This window comes from Neofelis nebulosa, chromosome 3 (assembly GCF_028018385.1).
Source record: "Neofelis nebulosa isolate mNeoNeb1 chromosome 3, mNeoNeb1.pri, whole genome shotgun sequence".
Classification (NCBI taxonomy): domain Eukaryota; kingdom Metazoa; phylum Chordata; class Mammalia; order Carnivora; family Felidae; genus Neofelis; species Neofelis nebulosa.
Window position 1 is genome coordinate 42,730,767 of NC_080784.1, and position 22,162 is coordinate 42,752,928.

General features: G+C 49.7%; 1 protein-coding gene across 1 annotated transcript in view; it reads left to right on the top strand.

The window, feature by feature from the left end:
- The first annotated feature begins 8,587 nt into the window (after positions 1-8,587).
- The window catches only part of SFRP1 (secreted frizzled related protein 1), a 43,722-nt gene continuing 30,147 nt past the window's right edge, over positions 8,588-22,162 (top strand). The window contains exons 1-2 of the mRNA XM_058720582.1: positions 8,588-9,287; positions 14,358-14,435. Coding sequence (XP_058576565.1) covers positions 8,744-9,287; positions 14,358-14,435 — 622 coding nt within the window. The 5' untranslated portion in view covers positions 8,588-8,743. The remainder of the gene's footprint in view (positions 9,288-14,357; positions 14,436-22,162) is intronic.

Sequence of the window (22,162 nt, forward strand, 5' to 3'; positions counted from 1 at the left end):
AAAGCACTCATGTATTGAAGTGAATTTTAAGAACCATTGGCTCGGGGCGCCTGGGTGGTGCAGTCGGTTAAGCGTCCGACTTCAGCCAGGTCACGATCTCGCGGTCCGTGAGTTCGAGCCCCGCGTCAGGCTCTGGGCTGATGGCTCGGAGCCTGGAGCCTGTTTCCGATTCTGTGTCTCCCTCTCTCTCTGCCCCTCCCCCATTCATGCTCTGTCTCTCTCTGTCCCAAAAATAAATAAAAAACATTGAAAATTAAAAAAAAAAAAAAAAGAACCATTGGCTCAGTTGTGATCATGTGACATTCAGTGTCATGTACTACTTGCATTGCAAGACATTGCTAGTTTATCAAGTTAGAATTTATTAGAAATGTTTGCTCGCCTTGTGGAACATTCACAGAACAAGTTACTCGCAATCCAAGGTTTTACTGTACATCTTAGATGGCTTCTTTTTCTCATGTGACTCAGTCCAGGCAGAGGTTATGGTCAGGAGAAAAGAGAGAATAGAATAAACTCCAATCTGAAATCCCTGCTAATTGCAAGGAGGCAATTTCCTTGGAGAGGGGATGGAAATAAAAAATCTGGGAATGTGGGTGAGTTAAAATGGTGTAGGATGTAGAACACTTCATCCTCCAGAAAGAGTAATTTATTCTCCTGTCAAGGCGCCAATGATAATGGCAATAAAAGAAAACATAAGTGATGGTGGTAAGGATTATGTGGCAATTTAGGAAGGAGCCAGTTATATATTTATGGACCAAAATGGCTGGAAACCCTTCACACCCGAGGAGTTAATGCAGAACTTGGGAAGTGCTCCAAGGCTGAGTGGCTCTACTTGGGAAGTTGTTATTTATGGAGCTTTAAACAGGGTATTCAGTAATTTGGTGGTCTAGACTATAGTTAAAAATAAAGAACAAAGGATTTGATGGACAAATTATGCTTTCCTGAGGGGTGGGGGCTATGGCTTTCTTATAACACTCTGAGTGTTAGAAGGATTGATAAAAGGCAATGTTTGTATAGTGACAGATATTAAATATGATAGAGTGTGGAACTGCTGGAAGATTACAGAAGCCTCCAGATATACAGCTGCTTAAAATACAGTGCGTGGGGAAGAACGCAGGGTCTGTTCACTCCTGGCTGCTGTAGTCAGCTTCAGAGGGGCCAAGGGATGGCCCTTCTTTGCTGCCTAATCTTTACTTGCTAACACCTCTGCAGTGTGGCTTCCTGAAGAAAGAGGGTTGCCTGTCCACCCTTTCTGTTGGAAAACCTAATTTCGTTATTAAAGAGCTGTCTGAGGGGCACTGGATTGGCTCAGTTGGTTGAACGACCCCCTTCAGCTCAGGTCATGATCTCATGGTTTGTGAGCTCTGGCTCTGTGCCAGGCTCTGTGTTGATGGAACAGAGTCTGCTTTGGATTTTCTGTCTCTCTCCCTCTTTGCCCCTCCCCCGCTTGTGCGCACGCTCTCTCTCTCTCTCTCTCTCAAAAACAAACATTAAAAAAAAGAGAGAGAGAATTGTCTGAATGCTCTATACTTGCGGTGGCTGAGGAGCTTGTCTATGACTTAGTTTCCTATTCAGAAAAGTGGGCCCTTCGAGCGGGATGCTAAATCTAGGGATACAGACACATGCGATGCATGTTGTGAGACAAATCCCCCGACGCTTTGAAATAGGGTGCTTTGCAGCTATAGGAATCAAAACAAGAGAAAAGCAGGCACCTGGAAGAGTTTCTTAGGATGGTGCTTCTCAGTCTTAACTATGCATACAACTCACCTAGGAATCTTGTTAGAATGCAAATTCTGATTGGACATGTCTGGGGTGGAGCCTGAGATTTTGTGTTTGCTACAAGTTCCCAGAAGATACCGATGCTGTCAGTCTGGGGACCAAACTTTGAATAGTAGAGTCCTAGGAGACAAGCAAAAATTAGAACTTGAAGCCTTTGAGTTTTCTGTCTGCTTGGAGAGTCTCTAAACTATAGATCTGTGCTAGTTAGGTTTATTTCCAGCTGTAAGAAAGAGAAAACCAAAATGATTTTGGATTCGAAAAAGTGAGAGAGAGATTGTAGGTCTCACCTGACAAGCATTCCAGGGCAGGCCTTTGGGCCATTCCTTACAGACCAGGTTCTTTCCATCTTCCTGCTCCTCCACCAGAGCGTGTGGGCATTTATCCTCATGTGTGTGGTCTCATGGTTGCCAGCTTGCTGCTGTATCTCTTGGGATCCCACCTGAATTCTGGGCAGGAAGAAGAGCGAAAGGTCAAGGTGCATGACTTCTAAGGCCGACTATTTTAAAATGCTTTCTGGGGGTGCCCCACTTACCAACCTGCACTTAATTCTCAATGCTTAGAGCTGGGTTATAGGACCGATCTCATTTGGTGACCACAGGCCCGCTGCACACCTAGTATGTGGCAGGCACTGGGCTAAGTCCTGGAGATACGAGGCCAGAACAGATATAGTTTCTGTCCTCAGGAAGCTTCTAGAGGAACTCTGGACATGTAAACAGGCAAGGGGTGTTTGAGGAGAGGTGCTCAGATAGCCTTGGTACCCAGGGGCAGACACATGCCTTCCTTGACCCTTTCTAGCTGAGAGGCTGAAGAGTGGCTGGCCAAGAGAAGGTGGAGAGCTGAGTCTTGGACGGGGCAGGGCGTCAGCATTACCTTAGGCACAGAGGCACAAGGCAGCATGGTGCATTCTGGGAACTGCATATCCACTCACACCACTGTTGGCATTGTCCCAGTGTCCCAGTGGGATCCAGCCAGTACACACCTGTAGGGCTTGCACAGGTGATTTTCATCAGACATACAATCTTACCACTCATGCCATCCCAGATTTTAAATAATTTAAATATCACCCCTGGAATCATCATGGAACTCTGGAAACGTCTAGGCCCTAGAGAGGACCATAAGTAGGACTCCTGCCTTAGCAGGACACCCTAGATTAGCTTTTGTATAGTCTTCTCTTTCCATCTTTCTCTCAAGGGTATATAGTGAGCCCTTTATCTCTTGGCATGGTCTTTTCTCCCTTGGAGTCTTTCTTTTGGGCATCCACATGATGGCAGGCCAGCTATGCATGCTTTATGGGCAGCTGCCAGCACAGAACACTGGGGTCACCTCTGCAACCCTGGCCAGGCCAGGGCACCCATTCTTGCAGCATCCCCCAACCCCCCCCCCCCCCCACTTCTGACGCCTGTATGTACTCACTACTCTATCCAATTCTTTTTCTGTCCTGGGATCCCATAGGAAAACACCCCATGTACTTGTCCAGACCTTCAGACCTCTGTCTCCATCCTCCCTCTCTTTCAATGCCATCTTTTCCTTCTAGCTGGCCTCTTGGAAGAGTCCAATAAATGAGTTCATGATAAGACATTAAGGACAGCCGAAGGCTCTGCAGGCTTCTCTTCCTAAGGATGAACATTGAGCAAAGGCAATTCAGCCTAATGCAGAGTCAACAGAATTGGAATCCAAAGATCTGTGTTCCTGACTTGAGTCTGTCCTGCACCAGAGCGCAGTGGTGGGTGGACTGGTGGAAAGGGGCCCATCACTTGGAGCCTCTGGGTCTTTTATAAAGTGAGAATAATGAGCTTCTCTGCCAGCTGTGAGGCTTTGTGTGAGGTTCGAAGGCGATAAGGCAGGAAGGGTGCAAACGGAGAAAGCCTGAAGGAAGACAGCTTACTCTATTGGGCGGGCACTGTGCCTTAGCCAGTGGAGGCCAGCCTGGTACAGGAGGCTGCCCCCTGCCAGGATGGAGGCCCCGGGTGATCGCTTTCCCAGCCAGCCCTGGACTGGAGCTGGGAGTGAAGCTCTCCGGAGGAGGGGAGGAGAGCAGGAGTGTGATGATGGCTCTCTTCCACTCTTCCCCCCTCAGCCCCTCATTCGTATCCCAGCTGCTGTTGAGAAAGGTGGTGGAGCTGACTGGTGTGCCTGCCAGGAAGGATTAAGTCAATACACACAGGGCTCCTTGGGGAATGTGTCCCGCCTCTGGGCCACTGCCCTCCCTGGAGAAATCTGGGCAGATTTCTGGGCTTGCAGTCATGGAAGCATGTGCCAGTTCGCCTTCACAGGGAGAGTGGGAGGGGTCCCTAAAGACCCATTTTTCCTTCCCAGTGAAGCCTTGAGCTCTGAAGCCAGAACCTGGCACCACGTGTTACAGGGCCAGAGCCCCTACCAGGCGTCTCCTGCCCACTCCACTCCCAGGTGTTGTCAGAGGCTTCTGGAAACCTGGCTTTCCAGGTACCAGCCCCTGTTTTTAAGAGGATTGCCTTAAGAGGCTGGGGATCAGTGTTCACTGCAGCATCAGTCCCTGAAGGACTTACTGGAAGCTCTGCCCTCTTCCTGAAACAGCCCACTGCATTCATCAGCCCACCCGCTGGCTGCCCATCATTTAGAGCAGCCTACTCTGTGTATGCCCTGGGGAGAAGGAGGTGAGTCTTCAAGCATCTGTGCAGCAGGTCAGCTCTGGACATGGACCAGAGGAGGGTCAATACAAAAGCCCCACACCCTCTTTACAGTCTTTGTGTAAGGGGCTCATGATCATTTCCTTTAGAATTCAGATCTTGGGAAGATTTTTCTTTCCTGCAGATAAGGACAGCCACGTGAGTTATTCATGCTTGCTTTTTACCTTGGTTCTTGGGAAACGCAGTGCAAAATCAATGCTCAGGCATAATACCTCCCTTAGATTGGGTATTTCACATACCTGCCTCCTTCTACTATATATTGATGCACTTTTTGTGATGGTGGGCTTCACCAAGCACTGGCTGTGTGCCTGGAACAGTGATAGATGCTGGGGATGCCCACGTGAGACAAAATATGACAAGATTCTGGCCTTCCAAGGGCTCACAGTCATGTAGTAGATACCCCAAAGCAAACGGTTTGAAAACATCCACGTGAGTGCTGTAACAAAGTGTGCACAAGTGCTCTGGGTGCAGGGCGGAGAGAGCAGTTCATCCGACTAAGGGTGGAGAAGGCAGGTGATGGACTGAGAGGAGGTCAGGCAAGGCTGCTGGGAGGAGGCGATGCCCGAAGGACGGGTAGTGGGTTTGCCAGGTAAAATACAGGACACAGGAGTTCAGTTTAAATTTCACATAAACAAAGAATACCTTATAGTATAGGTATGTCCCATGCTCTATTTGGGACATACTTATACTAAAAAACTATTAAAAAGCATGTACTGTATTTTATTTTCCAGAGTAGTGGGACAGGCATTAATAGTTCTGTTTTACAGATGAGAACTCTAGGGCCAGAGGGATAATGTGCGAGCCATTCAGCCTGTGAAGAGCAGAACACAGGCATTACTCCATATTTCCTGACTCGGGGCCAGAATGCTGTCCTCTGCATTGTACCAGACCCACAAGCACCCAGCCATAGACAGGACACTCTCTTGCCCTGGATAATGGAGAGGATGCTGAGTGTATCTTTGGAGTGTCCGAAAAACCACTGACAAATGATAATGGAGCAGAATAGGAGGAAGAGGCTGAGGCTGAAAAGCAACCCCCACCTTCCCTCCCTTTTTCTAGGAATGGGCAGGAAGGAGCTCTGTGTGTAAGAAGAGGCCACCAGGTAGGCACCTGGGAAGCCCCTGCATGGTCCTGCTTGGCCCCAACATTCGGCTTTGGGCAATGGGAAGACTGAAGAATGCCTCCTTAAGCTGGTGTTATGAAGCAACAGGGAACACATTTCCAACTTTCATGTATGGGCAACTGGCAGTATGGGAAAATCAAAACTTTTTTGAGATGAAAAACACGTTTCAAGTAGTATTTTGCTCCTGATCATTTAAACCATTCAAGGAAAGGAGGTGTGCTTCCTGGCTCACAGCTCTCATATTTCAAAACCCTGGTTTCTGGGAGCTCTGTCACATCAATAGCATGTTTAAAAAAATCTTTGTTCTAGAACTTTCTCCTCTACATACACAAATGCTTGCTATTAGGAAAAGGGAGACTGGACTTTGAAGCGCCAAGTTTTGATAGTGTGAATAAGGACAAAAACCTGTATGCACCTCTAAAGTACAGTTTTCAGGTTGTTCTGCCTGGCGCTATTATATGATATGTGAACTGATTGGCAGTGGGCAGTCACTCTCCAAAATCTCAGGTACAGGTTCTGGTCTGTCAGTGGTACTGAGACTGAGTCCTTCCTTTCCAGCTGGGTCTTTGGAGGAGCCAGAAATGTACTGGGTTTAGGATTCTGGGTTCTTAGTCATACCAACACTCCCTGTCTGTCCTCAAGATGACTGTGTCCTTGGTACAGCCCAAGAGGCCTCTCTCCCAAGCAGTAAGATGGGGTGGAGGGTTGGGGGTTGGGGTGATCAAAGTCCACAAGGAACAACTAGGTGCAGCCTAGCTCCCTCTCTCAGTGGGACTGTGAGATTTTCTCCTTGAGACCCTCCGAGACTGGTGGAGGTCTACTACTGAAAGTAGCTATCACCCAGGCTACTTTCCAGAATTTTAATGGTGGAAAGACATAAGTTCCCACCATTTGGGGAAACTGCAAACATGAGTGAGAGGTCAGCTAAGCGTGGATTCAGAGATGAGAGGATGTTATCTACAAACACAACTCTTTCCAGTGCGTGAGTAAACAGACACATTTGGTTTGGAACTGAGGGCCTGGCTGTAGGAAAGAAAAGGACCCCCTAACAAACAGCATTCTTCTCTAAATGCCCCTTGAATTGAGAAACAGTTGCCCAGTCTCCTGCAGTCTATTCTCTGTGAGGAATGTCTTCCCCAGCTTCTTGGGCTGAGCATCACCAATTGTTTGGGGATTAACCCTTGGCCATCCAAAGTCTTGCTCTATCTCTCTCGTCTCTTTCCCTCCATTCTGCCTGTCTTTCTTTGCTGCACCTTTCATGAGCTGAGAAATGACAGAGAGGATGACCGTGCAGCTGCTTCCAACGTGGGTGGCTGAATCACAATCGCTGGATGGGCACGACTGCTTTAAGAACAGAGCCTTACTTCTTCATGAACTCTGGTAGTTGTACTTGGAATCCATCCATCAAGAAATTAGGTCTGCAGCGTCCAAAGCAACCTTCCCCAGAGCTTTACAAACAAGCTGGCCCAGCAAGACAACACCACCTACAGTGCCTGCCTTGAGCTCTGAGATCTGTGGCCCATTTGCCACATGCAGTAGTGTCACACTGCTCAGATGTGGGTTTTCAGCATCCTTGGCTTCCCTCCACACACACTTCAAGACACAGGCAGTGTAGAGACCTAACAAGCTTCACGAGATGTTTGTGGTTGTCACCTGTCCTCAGGGGTCAGTCATGGTCACACTCTCAGCTCTCTGGAGATTGACCCTTCCTCTCAGGGTAATGTTAGAAATATACAAAAAAATTCCCAGAGACTCCGAGGGCAGGGAGACTTCTGTTTCCTTGGGGGAGGGGTTGCCTTTAGAGAGGGCCTGCTGTATATCTACTGATACACTCTTTTTGCCTTCTGCCTTAATGGGGACCCTGGGTTTTGACCCGAGGTTCCTGGACCAGCTCTGAATGTAGCATGTGAGCCTGAGTGATGGACTTGATATTTACACAAGCCACACTGATAAGTGCACATGTGTTTTTAATGTTTTGGCTTTCTACACCACAAACATGTCAATGTGTATATGTGGGCACACACAAGACTTGCTGTCAGGCTGGGACTTGAGTATGTCTTTTCTTTTCTCCTTTCCTTTCTTCTTCTGTCCTCCTAAAGCTAACACCTCTGTGAGAAATATTTCCTCCCACCCTGAGCAACATTGGGACAGTTACCTACTGCCTCTGGTGTTGTCTGAGGTTGGCCACCGGCCGGTTGTCCCACCTGGAAGGGTGCTGCATTTTTAAACCGGCAAGCGGCTGGAAGGCTTAAACCCTCCCCTTTGGGTTTGCACGAACTGAGCCTGGACACCTGGACGGCTGGGGATTTAAAAGCAGACCTCCCTTGGTTCAGCCTTCCTGAGCCCGGGTTTGTCTGAAATGGTCTTTGTACTGCAACTACAGAGGACAAAACCAGGGAGGTGGGCTGCTTGTCTGGTGGGCTGAATTTCTGCCTGAAATTAGGAAAAATTGTATTAAAAAAAAGGGGGGGGGTCTTCAGTATGTCACGGGTTTGCAAGTACTGTTAAGGTTCCTGGCTTTTCATCAAGCCTACTCAAGTTGACCAGCGTTGACTGTCCTCTTTATCCACCCCACACTTTTATCTATCCCCTCTTTCTTTTCCTGTCCGTTCCTTCCATTTTCTCCTCTCCTTCCCCCACTTCTTCCGCTATTTATTTATTTATTTTTGGTTTTGTTTTTTAAGGGGTGTTGACCTGGGTTTAGTTCTAGTAAACGGAACCCTCTTGCAAGTGAAGCGATTGGTTAATTGCGCCGGTGACTGACGTGCTAAATGAGTGCGGCTCGCAGCAGCCGGGAGCTGATTGGCTGCGCAGGGAGTCTCCGAGGGCTTTGCAACAGGAGCACCGGGCACTCGAATCCTGCAGCCTCCCGAGTAAGTGCCGCGCGCCCGCCCGCCCGCCAGCCAGCCAGCCCGCCGCGCGTCCGGGAGCCGGGGCAGCAGCACTCGGCCCGCCGCGCGCGCTCCCCTTCCCCGTGCGAGCTCCCGCCGCGGCGCCCGCCGCAGGCCGAGGGCCGCCACCCGCCGAGGACCGGGCAGGAGCGCGCGGCCGCCGAGCCGGGCAGCGCTGGGGCCGGCGCCTTTTGTCCCTGGAGGTCCCTGGAAGTTTGCGGCGGGACGCGCGCGGGGAGGCGGCCGAGGCAGCCCCGACGTCGCGGGAGCCAGTGCGCCGAGCCAGCATGGGCAGCGGGCGCGGCGCTGGGGGCCGCCGCTGGGCCGCCCCGGGCGTGCTGCTGGCGCTGGCCGCCGGGCTCCTGGCCGCGGGCTCCGCCAGCGAGTACGACTACGTGAGCTTCCAGTCGGACATCGGCTCCTACCAGAGCGGGCGCTTCTACACCAAGCCGCCGCAGTGCGTGGACATCCCGGTGGACCTGCGGCTGTGCCACAACGTGGGCTACAAGAAGATGGTGCTGCCCAACCTGCTGGAGCACGAGACCATGGCCGAGGTGAAGCAGCAGGCCAGCAGCTGGGTGCCCCTGCTCAACAAGAACTGCCACATCGGCACCCAGGTCTTCCTCTGCTCGCTCTTCGCGCCCGTCTGCCTCGACCGGCCCATCTACCCGTGCCGCTGGCTCTGCGAAGCCGTGCGCGACTCGTGCGAGCCCGTCATGCAGTTCTTCGGCTTCTACTGGCCTGAGATGCTCAAGTGTGACAAGTTCCCCGAGGGCGACGTCTGCATCGCCATGACCCCGCCCAATGCCACGGAAGCCTCCAAGCCCCAAGGTCAGGCCGCCCCGTCCCACGCGCGCGAGTCCCCTGACCCGGGCCGGCGGGGCACCCGCGGACCCGCCGCGGGGATGCCGCTGCCACGCTGATCCGCCCCCTCCCCCCACCCTGCCCCGCTGCTCCTCCCTGGAGTTCGGACGTGCTCCCTGGAGGTTGCTCTCAAGCTGTGCAATGAGTTTTAAAAAGTCCGAGGTGTCGCTTAGCACCTCTACCAGCCCAGGTGCACGGCGGGCTTGGCCGGCAGCGGTGGCCGCGCCTGAGCCCCAAGCGAGCTCCGAGCGGTGCCCCGGGCGTCGCTTCCTGGGATCCAGGGTCGCTGTTTCCACACCTGAGACAAAGCCTTATGCTCCACAGGAAAGGAGAGCCCTTCTCTCTCTGGGAGGGAACCGAGTCCCCATCGAAGTTTTTCACACCCGAGACGGGATGCCCCAGGAGGAAAACACCCAAACCCACAGTGTAGGAAGCCTAGAAAGGCCGAGAAAATGCTAAGGCGCAGCTTCGTTTACTTTCATAGGTTCGACGAGGATTAAAAAACCCAAAAACCAAACACCTCTCGCTTCCCTCCAGCTTTCCTGAGCTAGTCACTGGGCCTAGGAACTCCGGGAGGGCTGAGAACTGGCTGAGAAAAAAAAAAAAAAAAAGTTTAGAAGCTGAGGATTTGTTTCTCCACCCTTTTCAGGTGGTCTGCTTGGGGAGGGTTGGGGCTGGAAAGCTGGTTCTCCCATTCTTGCATACCCCCTGCTTCTCCCATTTACACAAATCCTCAGGTAATTAGAAAGATAAAAATGTAATTAGCTCATTGTTCATCTCTCCTTGGGGAGTGGGGCTCCGCAAATTGGAGACTTTCCTAACAGTCCCTGGAGGGGCCTGAGCTTCCTCTCAGAACCCCTCCCACTTAAAGGGCAGCTTTTGAGTGGGAGGGAAAAAGATCCCGGAGAGGCAAAAAAAAAAAAAAAAAAAAAAAAAAAAAATCAAAATAAACAAGCAAAAAATGCAGCGCAGTGGCCTTTTATAGGAGCGAATTCTTCAGAAGCAGAGTTGAGGCTGAAAGATGTGCATATAGTCTGGGACGGGGGCCCCTAGGTGCCCTCAGCACCAGGGCACGTGTCCTGCGGGTTTGCTGAGGAGGGGTTTAGGGTGGGGGACTGCCTGCTTGCTGGCTTAGCTCATCTCCAAGGATGCCTGAGAGAGAAGTGTCCTCTGAAGGGCTTACTCTTCCAGAGTGAAGGGGTAGCATGGGGATAGGGGGCCCCAAACTTGAATGCTCCTGCTTTTTCTAGGGAGGGAGGAAATCGGTCCAAAGTGATGGGCATTGGGTGGCATGGACCCCTGCTGGGTGGGAAACCTGGCTGTCTGGCTGCAGTGGCCAGGGCACCTCTGCTCCCCACCTCCTGGGTGTCTGCACAGGGTTAACCTTCGGGGAAGTGCGGCCCTTTGGGAGCAAGAGCTGAGCAATTACCTAGAGCAAACAAAGCACTTTGTGTTCTGCGGGTGTGGAGCCATCCCCTGCAGCCCGCAGGATTTTCCTTCTCCCCTTCCTCACAGGCCAGGAGATTAGCCCAGCTCTGCCCCAGCAGCCTCTGCTCCACTCCCGGTTGTCTGTTTCTGGGACAGCCCAGGCACGTGAGGTGGGGGCCCATTGGGGGAGCACCTTCAGAGGGGAAGATGGGGACTGCTTATAAAGGGGGAAGAATCCTCCTAACCGAACCCCTCAAAAGGCTGTGGTGGAAGTACAGGAATACCGAATAATTGTTGTCTTGCCTTTGACTCCTTGGCTGCTCTTTTCACTTGTCTGCTATCTCCTCAGGGGCCTCGGTCCCATGCTTCTCTCCCCTCCGCTCTGTCCCAGTAGTGCCTAGGCAGTCGCCCTCCCAAGGCCAGCTGCCCAAGGGAGACAGGCTATGGAGGACCAGTCAGGTGTGGGGCTTGGGGACTGGTTCTCCCCTCAGTGTTTATGGTGAGAGGCCCTGCCCGGAGAGGGCACCTCTCCAGTGCTGCAGCCCTTCGGTGGAGGGAGTCCCACAGGACTTCCCCCCACCCCCCCCAGGATGCCTGGCCACTGTCAGCTGAGGTGGGTCTGGGAGAGCTGTGTGTGTGTGTGTAGGGGTAGGCTGACACAGACCAAACTGCCACATGGCTAGTGGCTCCAGAATGGAACCGGTACTTTTGGGTGAGAATAAATACAGATGCGTGACTTTTATTCTTTCTTCTGATTCTCTGAAATTAAAACCAAATTTTCAAAGCAATGCGTATCTCTGCATGCTCTAGGCTGGTTTCTGTTCATGTAATTGGTCATGTTTTGGGGTATTGGGCAGGCTTTTGCAGCCATGTGTTATTAAAGATAAACTTGACAATGAGAGATGAATGAAAAGATGCTTTTCCCTCCAAAAGGCTGATGCCCCAGTGACACCCACATCTGTTATCGGAAGAGGCATAACTGTATAAACTTTCCAGGAACGTCGTTTCTAAATCTTGCACTTAACGTGAGACCTGTACGTTCCCAGGCCGATAAACTGTTGTTCCTCCTTCCCGCTTAGGTTTCACTGATTTAAGTTCTATGAGGGAGCACATCGTTTTAGTTTTAGTTTTTGCTGTTTAGACCTGTTGTGCATTAAATCAGCCTGGCTGTTTTAGTTGCAGATTGCAGAGGTCATGGTGCCCTTGTGTCTCGAGAGCCTTTCTTAGGGTCCTTTCTCCATGTATCAAGGAGCTGGTCAGGGAAGAACTGCTGTGTGTGTGTGTGTGTGTGTGTGTGTGTGTGTGTGTGTGTGTGTGAAAGAGAGAGAGAGTGTGTGTTTGTGTGTAATTGTGTGCATGTGTTTGTGTATGTATCGGTGTGTGTGTGAGAGAGAGTGCAAGCAAGCTGTGTGCGTGTGTGCATTGATTTTTGAAAAATCACTTAATCTTAATTCCAGTGTTGTGGACTTTCTCCTCTACTCCCCCTAAAATATTAATGAGCCACAAAACCTTTCAGTTTTTGGTTCCTTTGCTTTAAACGTTATTTTAAGTATACCTTCCAACAGTGATTTAGTTCTCCTTCTCAGATGGATGGTGGATTTCTCCTACTGAGACAGCCTGCAGGGCCCTGAGGACACGCCAGAGGGGGCGCAGATTAATATTGCATTACACATTCCTCCCTTCCCGGATCAGGCTGCTGCAGAGTGCCATAAGAAAAGTTGAGATGGGGGTTAGCCCTGTGGAGAGCACACAGAGCTCACCCCAAGAGCTCTTTCCACCTTGAGTGGCGCTGAAGGTCAAACATTAATTGATGAGACTGAGAAAATGTCCCTGTTGGCTCCGGAGCCCTCAGCTGCCAGTCAGATCAGGAAACTCAGAGGGTCCAGAGGAGATGATGGGGGTGTGCCAGGGTGATGGTGTTTTATATTCTCACAGCTGCTTGCTCGGTGAACACTATATTCACAGGCACTTTTAGTATGATAACTTACACTTAAAAAAAGATAATAATAAAACAAAGAAAACCCCAAAGCACAGTTCACACTCCTAGTATAGGTAACACGTAGGACCTCCTTTCCCTGTTTTTCCCCCATGGAAGCAAGAACCATAATGCAAAATTCTGGGTAAGTTTTTCCTTTTGTCAGAAACACCACCTCCAGAACCCCATTGCAAGTTCTGACTGAAAAGCAAATTTCCAAATTCTGGGCCCAAAGACAGTCATAGTCTTCTGCTTGGAGTGTAGCTGTGATTCTTGCTGCCTTGAGGGCATGGATGGTGTCTGGCCCTGGGTATAGTGTGAAGGTGGAGGGGTGTGGCCTCTGCTGGGCCATGAGGGAACCCTGCTTGGAAGTGGGGGTGACCGGCTGTGCACTAGGTATATCCTGGGGGCAGCCCTGGCCTGGCAGGGCTTGGCAGCAACTTCCACAGCGTCAGTATCGGGGGAAGCTTTGCCCATTTCACTGAGCCGCAGGGGAACTCCCAGGCAGGAGATGCTGCCACGGAAGCCACAGAAGCCATGGAAGCTACAGGAGAGGAGAGGATGGGGAGGAGGAGGACCAAGGGCCTCACCTCTTACCATTTTGCCTTGGGGTGGCTTTCCTGGGCTCCTCAGCTCCAGCCGGGCTTGGCCTCCGGTGGTTGGCCAAGGTGTAGTGCCTTTAGAATGTGTAAAATGCTTTCCTAGATTGTGGGTTCCACTCCTAGAGTTTGATAGGTGATGGTGGGGGGTGGGGGTGATGGTGAGCAGCTGCCTCGCCCTTCTGGGGATTCCACTGCCTACTTTCTGCCTGTCCTCCCACAGAGGCACTTTACTTTCAAGGGATCCCCTCCAGCAGTATTTTGGCTCGGAGACCTCCGGCCCTGGCCTCAGAAGTCTCCTCCCCCTGTGCCTAATGCCTGGCAGTGGCCCTCATGCCTGCCACACACACACCTCCTCTTCAAAGCCCTTCACCGTATTGTGAAAACGCCTTCAGAGGGTCCCCCGTCTGCCCACCCCCCCGGCTCTCCCATTTGGCAGCTCTTGCTACCCTGGTCCCCAGCCACCACCGGCCCCCCCCCCCCCCCCCCATCCCCAGCCCTCACCTGGCAGGCAGGAACTCGCACTGCAATAGCCTTTTTGGAAGGGGTGTTCGGGGCCTGCGGCTGGAGTTTGTGAGTCTGGCTGAGTTTCCTTCTTGGCTCCTAGAGAGGGGTTCAGATTGATCTGCTGTCCTATTGGGAGTTTGGGAATGGGAAGGGGGCAGGATTCAGAGAGGGATGTTTAAGGGAGAGGGGAGAAAGAACCGGAAACAACTGGAATAGATGTGTTTCCCAGGGACCACCACACCTCATCAAACCGGAGTTCAGAGACCCGCCCTGCCTAGCCCTGGATAAGTTTGGGTTAAATGGTTGTACCATATTCAACAGGTTTTCAAGAAGCTCTGTCTGTTTGGCTTTAGGTCCAGGGCTTCAGGACTCTTCTCTTATTCTCCAGTTGCCCTTCAGAAATTCCAGGAGACCTTTAACTACTTTCAGCCTGGCCCTGGGGCCGACCTCTTCCCCAGGGGCAGCTCCTTCCAGAACCCCCTACCCCTGGAACTCACAGCTCCTCTTTCTCTTCTTTTCCTTTCCTAGGCACAACCGTGTGTCCTCCATGTGACAACGAGTTGAAATCTGAAGCCATAATTGAACATCTCTGTGCGAGCGAGTTTGGTAAGAAATCATCCCTGGCTGCCTCTAGGAGGTTTGGCATTGCCTGGTTCTTCCTGATCTGCGTCCCTGGTGAACAGAGAGCCCGGTGACACATCTTTTTGGACCTTTATATTCTCTCCGTCCATTCTCCCCGAATGGTTGCTGTTCTCGGGCCCGTGGAAATCTAGACAGGGTGGAGGGCTGGCTAGTTTTTATTAAAGTCAGACTTAGCTTTGGCCCTTCTGTGTGAGGGATCACTGGACAACTTTTGGGGACCTTCTCTGGGAGTGGAGGGAGGTAGACTTGTGGGCAGACGGAGAAGAGTTAGGTGACAACACCACTCCTTGGATGCCTCCAGGAGGTGCACCCAGGAGGTCCTGCCCACAGCTCGGCCTTCCCTCCACACAGGCTCTTTCTCTATCCACCCCTAGGTGTCAGCACCACCCTGCCCACACTCTGAAATGACTACACGGGGTGTCCTCCCAGGGAGGGAGTGTCCACCCAGGGAGGGTGTTGTCCAATGCTGAGGGCCATGATCAACTCCTTCCTGACACAGACAATTGACATTCCTCCAGTAGTGGGAATTGTCTTCCCTTCTTCCCAAGTCACTGTGCGTTAAAAGGGGCTTCTAGATCAGCACCTGCAGCCCCAGGGGGAAGTGCTGTATGTGGCCTGGGGAGCAGATCTCAGAGGCACTTTCAGGGATGGTTCCTTGTAGTCTGCCTCATAGGAGACCTGACACCCCGAGACTATCTTCTCTGGGAAAGGTAGCTGTCAACTACATCCATTTGGAGGGCCGACTTCTTCTATTTTATATGGATGGTGAAAAGTGGCTCGGCTCAGGCCAGGCCCACTTTGCTGAAGGAAGGTTCAGCCTGACACTGAAAGTGCATTTCTCAAGGTTCCTTAGCAGGAGAAACAGAACGGTAGGTAATGTGAGTCTTTGTCCATTTGGGGCTGCCAACTCCATGTTTTCATTAACTAAACATAATGAAGGGTATGAAAGGGACTTGTTCTGGCAAAGTGCTGGGCCTGAGTCACACAAATAGGGCCTACACATGCAAGTTGAAGGAAATCATATAAGTGACGCATACATTCTCAGGATTGTCATCATGACTGAAGACCCCAGGTGGGAGAATTCAGATCCTTTGCTGCAGAGAGCTTCTTGAGGATGAAAATGTCTTGCGTGCTTTATTTCTGCACTAGGTGTCTCTGCCTCCTTTGTTCTTGGAGGACCGCAGGACCTCTAAGAAGATTAATCTGGTGTGCATTTTCCCTCCTGTCTTTGAATCACATCCTTTTTTCTTATTGCCATTTTATTTATTTATTTTTTAAAGTTTATTTATTTATATGCTTTGTGAGAGAGAGAGCAAGCGTGCATGTGTGCATGAGTGAGCAGGGGAGGGGCAGAGAGAGAGGGAGAGAGAATCCTAAGCAGGTTCTGTGCTAACAGCGTGGAGCCCGACTCAGGGCTCTATCTCAGGAACCGTGAGATCATGACCAAAGCTGAAATCAGAGTTGGGCGCTTAACCGACTGAGCCACCCAGGTGCCCCTGTTTTTGTCATTTTAAATGTAGCCAGATGAAATTGTAGAGTGTGCCTGCAGTGATGTGTGCAGACCCTGGTTACCCTTCCACCTACTGGTAGTTATATTTGCTCCTTGATGCTCACCCCCTTGCTTTATCAGAGGGTGGTGAAAGCCCAGTCTAGCCTGGTACGTCTCCTACTGTAGAGTCTGTGGGTGCACAGCCCCATACTGCATTAGCAACAAGTTTTTCTTCCACAAATGGAGCTGAGATTCCTTCCCAAAGATGCATGTGGACATAGAGGAAAACTCTCTCGTAAACCCTGACGAGAAGCCTTTTGCTGCATGGCTGGGGCAGAAAGAATCTGTTGAGATATGGCTGTGATCCCAAGGAATCCTTACAAGGGATACCTAAGGGGCCACATTTCGATTTCATGGGTCCTCTTCAGATATTATATATCAGCACACTCACTTTTAGGAGTTGGCCCCCTGATATTCCAGCAAATCCAGGGCACCGTATTAGAGTAAACTCTGAAAGGTAATATATCAGATGATGTTTTGTGCTCATATGACTTCTGTTGGGCTCACCTCCTGAGGGACAAGTGATGGCAAACTCTGGAACTCTGTGTGTGTGTGCAGGTGATTGACTGACTATGCCTTCCTGTTCAGGAACTCAAATTCAATGTATCTGATCATTCATTGATTCATGTATCCCTCCATTCATATTTCTTGAGTACAAAACACTGTGCTAGATACCATGTGCAAAAATACTTAACTTAGAATAAATTAGAATTTAATTAAACATTTTTTTCTTAAACACTGACCAAGCACTAATCAGTGATTCTCTAGAGAATCATGGAGTCATGACATAACTCACCAACTGAGGAGGGGGCTGTGGGAACTCAAGGCCAAGTTAATGTTAAGGAGGTGTCGGAAGAGAACCCATGTCTTCATGCCCAGAGTCTTTGTCTAGAACTTACCAGCTTGTCATCAGGTCTCCTCCCTCCATTCCCACTTGCTCACCACAATTCTGGTGATTAGGGGCTTTGTGGCAACCAGTCAAACTAGAGACATTCTCTAGAAGTGGGCCAAAGAGGCAAGCTTTGGGGAGGAATTTGAATGTGGAAGGTTGACCTTGCCGTGTAGGGTAGGGCTCTCAAGGGTGTCAGGTTCCTCACCTGGGGATGGATATCCTTTTCCCCACTGTAGTAGCTGCCTGCTGAGTCAGCAAGCCACCTGCTTACTGCCTATGGGAGGGAGGGGTAGATCTTATTTTAATAACCAATCAGGTCTTGGCAGATCTGAATGATTGGTTGTTTGGGATTGTTCATTTTTCCCTGAAATAATTTTCTTCTCAGGTTCAGAGAATTTTTGAGGTCTTCCTGGACCCCATAGGTCATCATATCACATCCACTTATTTCATAAATAAGGAGTCTGACTTTCCCACCTGGAGTTCTTTTACTCTGTGTAATGCTGCCTTCCTCATTTAGGAGAAGAACAGCCATTGGGCTTTGCCACGGAGGCCTTTAACCCCTCAGCATGGTGGGTATGGTGTATGCCAGGCTCCTTTGAACTGGATGCAAGAGAGACTTTTTGGGTGTTTTTGTTTGTAATGTTCTTATAAGGCAATAAATAGGATCTTTTTTTTTTTTTCACTCTGCAGGAGCTGAGCTTAGCTCTGCCCTTCTCAGCATCCTGGAGAATGCAGCCTTGTTGAGAAACTTGTTTCTTAGCTCAGTTCATTTCAAGTAAGTGAGGCAGTCAGCCACGCTGATGGGATTCAGTTAGGAAACAAAGAAATTCAGCAATGCAAGCTGACACACAACAGAGAAGAAAAAGAATGTTTTACTCCCTACTCCAGGGATCAAACTTTGCATTAAGTGGCCCTGACATCCCTGATGGGAAGGCATCAGGTTGTTGGAAGGCTCTCTGTGAGCTCTAGGAGGAAGGGGGTGCATTCCTTCTGGGTCAGCACACACACTCGCCCTCCTGCTAATGCGTCCTCAGACTCCTGCGGCCTCCGTGGAGATGGGCGTGCACAACCCGTCACCTCTTTCCCAGGCAGTGCATTTTTAAATCTCTGGCGGGTCTGCTTGGCCACTAGTCTCTCCACCTCTGCACTGTACCCCCTCAGTTCAGAGCGCATTTTTTTCCCCCAACAGGGAAAAAGCATCAGTAGAAACACCTGTGTGCTGATACTCAGGAATGCAGCTGGATCAGCCTGGATCAAGTAGCAGATGTGGGAAAGCCAAAAGTTAGATGGTGCAGAGTCTCTGAATTCAACATGGTGGCAGCCTGCCTGCCGCGCTTAAATCAGGATGCACTGCTCTGCCTTTTGTTCTCTCTGCTTTTCCTGCTATGTGACAAGAGGGTGCTGCTGCTCCGTTCTCTTAAACAGGCCAATATAGTATTTGCAAGCTGCCACACTAGTTATCTTGCTGTTAACAACTCATAGCCATCTTTCCTTCATGTTAGCTTATCCAAGGGGTGTGAGGATCTGATTTATAATTGCTGTGAGGTTAGGGCCTCACCTCTGGCCAGTCTCTCTAGCTTCTCCAGTATCTGTAAACACCCTTAAGCTTTTATGGTAGAAATGTGCATGGTGCTATACTTCTGCCAAGATCGTTCAGACCTTCCTCATGGACTGGCTCCTCCACTTTTTTGAGCTTGAGAGTTCAGGGGCAGCGTCCTTTACCCCAGTATTTTTTTGCTGTGGAAAAAAATTTCTTTGCCCCCAGAAATTTTCCTTGCCTTCTGGAAGGATTTTTTTTTCCATTTATGTGTTTCCTCATAAAGAGTAAAACCATACTTTGTAACACCAAAATGAGTCAGATAGGAAAGAAAAGAAATCAGTGCTCACTGTTAGCATTTGGGAGTATTTCCTAGAAAAGAAATATTTTCAGAGGTTCCTGAACCTTCACTAATTTGTTCTTGCTCTGCCTTCCTCTTCTTTCAAGGTGTCTTGGCTGTGCTGCTGTTTGGAGGCACAGTGTTTTACTCCCAAGGGTAATTTGATCTCTTGCAAAAAGTTCAGCCTTTCCAAACTAAACCTTGGGTTTCCTCCTGCAGGTGAGGAAAGCAGGCTGCCAGCACAGTAATTGCAACATCTGTAAGCTGCTTGAGAGCAGAGTCTGTGTCCTGTACCTTATTTTACCTAATGTAAGATGCCCATTAATTATGAGATGCGCTATTCATTTTGTACCACTGACAAAGGAAATATACCTCATGTTAAAATGGGAAGATAATCCGTGTCTTAGAATGAACAAAACAAGGCCTGTTTGTACTTAAATAGTTCCTGGAAAAGTGTCTTCTTCTCCACGGTCGGCATGAGATGCAAGTTTGTCAGATGAGTATTTGAATGACAGGATGGCAGGGATATGGAAACTGGACTCCTTTTTTTGTAAAAGGAGAAAACTCCTTTCCAAGTGACTGTGTACCACAGGTTAGTTGATTTCAAGGAAAGCTACACACCCTGTTTTAGGTGAGTGAGTGTATATGTGTGTATGTTAAAAAAAAAAAAAAAGCACTCACATCCAGAAATCTAGTTCGTTTAAAGTAAAATTAAATAGACATGGGGAAAGGGCACTGTTACCCCCGGGGTGGAGTCAGCGGGCTGAAAACAACTGCTTTTTATTGTCATTGAAGATCTCTAAAATACATATCCCATATACCGATCTGTAAATACTTGGAAGGGATTGTTAAGGCATTTCACGTGCGGGAAAACCCACTCGGTGCTTTAGGTCCATGGGAAGTGTCGCTCATGGCCCGCAGCCTGTGTCTCTATGAATTTGACCATTCTGGGTACTTCATATAAGTGGAATCCCACAACATTTGTCCTTTTGTGTCTGGCTTGTTTCACTTAGCAAAATGTCCTCCTTATCATTTGATATATGTATAAACTGTCATGGAGAAGGGGAGCAAGGAGGACTGACCTTTCACTTCACCTCTGGTCTCTGAAGCTTTTCTGGGCATGGGTGAAGAAAGGTGGGGGAAGGGATGAGATAACATAAGGGGGCTATTCACAGCCTGCACGTGTGGCCCATTCCTTTGGGTGCTGCATTGCTCGTTCGTATCCCTTTGCCATTGTAAAGACATGCTGAGCTGGACGGAATCTCAGAGATCAGCCAGTCCGGGGCTCATCTTACGGACTGAGAAAAATAAGTCTCAGATAAAGGAGTTAGTCTTTTGATTGCCCAAGGCTGCTCTGCTTGGCATCCATTACAGCTTCTGTTCCCACCAGCACTCACCTGGGCAGCCAGTCCAGACTTCATACCCTTCCTCCTTCATGTACTACTCCTGTGCCTGTCACATTCCTGTCCTGCCAGGAGTGCTGGGGAAACTCCCTGGGAAGGGGGCCTTGGGTGCTGCTTCACTGCTTTCAGAGCCTGTGGATATAAATGGACTGATATGTGTGCTTGCACTGTGGAAAGAGCTCAGCAGTCATTGCTTGCTTTCTTTGTGGAGAGGCAGGTAGTACAGTAGAAAGAGCATAGGCTTTGGGCCAGACAGACTTGGATTAAATCCCAACCCTATAAACTGACCGACCACGAGAAAGTCTCTTAACCTCCCTGAGCGTGTCTCCTCACCTGCAAAACGTGAGTGGTGATTCCTGTGTTACTGTGTTGTAGGGAGACTTGAGTCAATCAGGTGTGTGCAGTTCCTGGAACATGGCTGCTGCTCAATCCATAATAATTATTATCTCTTCTTATTGGAAAGAATTGTTGCAGGATGGAAATTAGCCTAGGTGGGAGGATTCTGGCACGGATGAAATCAGCTTGTTTGGCAAAAGATGTTTTAGGAAATGGAATGGAACTTTCTGGTTAATTCTCTGGTTAACAGAGGATTAAACTGAAGGAGCCTTTTAAGAAGCCCATTTGGAAAAACTTTAAAAGCTTTATGCAGCTTCAAGGTGCTAGAGTTAACCAAACCGAACCAAAGCAAACCAAAACCAAATGAAACCAAACAAACAAAAAACCCCCAACCTTGTGCATACCGGAGGTTAAATCTGGGTTTTAGTCTGATGATAGCCTTGAGGCACCATCAAAGGGGGAGTACCTGACACTTGTGACGGCAGAACTCAGGGAGCTGGGGCTGACTGTTTGCAGCTCCAGGACACGGCTCCCGAGGTTATTTGTGTGTGTGTGTGTGTGTGTGTGTGTGTGTGTGTGTGTGTGACTTTTAGAAATCTTATTCATCTTATTCCTGGTGTGAGTTTTTCTATTCATAATTTGTTGGGTTCCGTTTAGGAAAGGTTTTAAAGCCCTTGTGTGTTGTGATGCCCTCCGCACTTCTCTTTTTCTCAGGCTGTATCTCCAGGACAGCCAATGCTGCTTTGCCTTCTGATATTTGTGAGATGTACCCACTCCAGCCAAAAAACAGGCGGTGTTCAGAGAAGTGAGTGAGCATTTAAATATTGGTGAATTCCGTCCAGTTTTGCAGAAATGAGCCAGGAGCTCCAATCTGTTTTTTTTTTTTTTTTAAAGGAGAACAAATGGCCAAAGAAATGTCAGGCCCTTGCCTTGCCCTAGCCTACTTCGAGCAGCCAATTAAACATGCATTAGCTTTGGAAGGCTTCTCAAAGGCCTATAGATTACGTTTGAAATCTTTGTTTAGTCTTTCAGGAACACTGTCACACGGATGATTTATCAAAGAAAGTTGTTTATCTGGCAGTAAAATAAACTCTGGGCCTGTTCAGACGAAAATTTCCCGTGAATTTCTACCAAGGTAAACACTGGTAACTGGCAGGTTGCAAATTCCGTGTGAAAGCCAGACACATACAATAAATATTTGAGCTATAGCTTTGCTGTGTAAGAGGCCCAGCCTGTCACTGGCACTGTCACTCCCGCCATGGCCCTGAGGACCTGGAGCAAGAACTGGGAGGGCCCATGTGTGGGCCTCCCTGGACTGCAGTGCCACTTAGCGCTGGCACTGGGGGCTTCCTGGTTCAGAGAGGGCAAGCCTCAGGATGGCTTCCATCAGCATCACACAAACAGCCTGTGATGTGTTACAAGGGAGGTGAACCTGAAGCAGCCAGCTTAGGTTTCTTGGAAAAGAGGCATTTGTTGTACCAAATTGGCAGGGGGCGGGGGCCTGTTGAATGATTTGGGAGCCGGGGCCAGGATGCGGTGGCAGGGGGCGGAATCACCTTGTGAATTCTGCTGAGCTTGAATTGTAGTGGCAAAAAGTGCTGCGGATGTGTCCCCAGGGCCTCTGGCTTTACTCG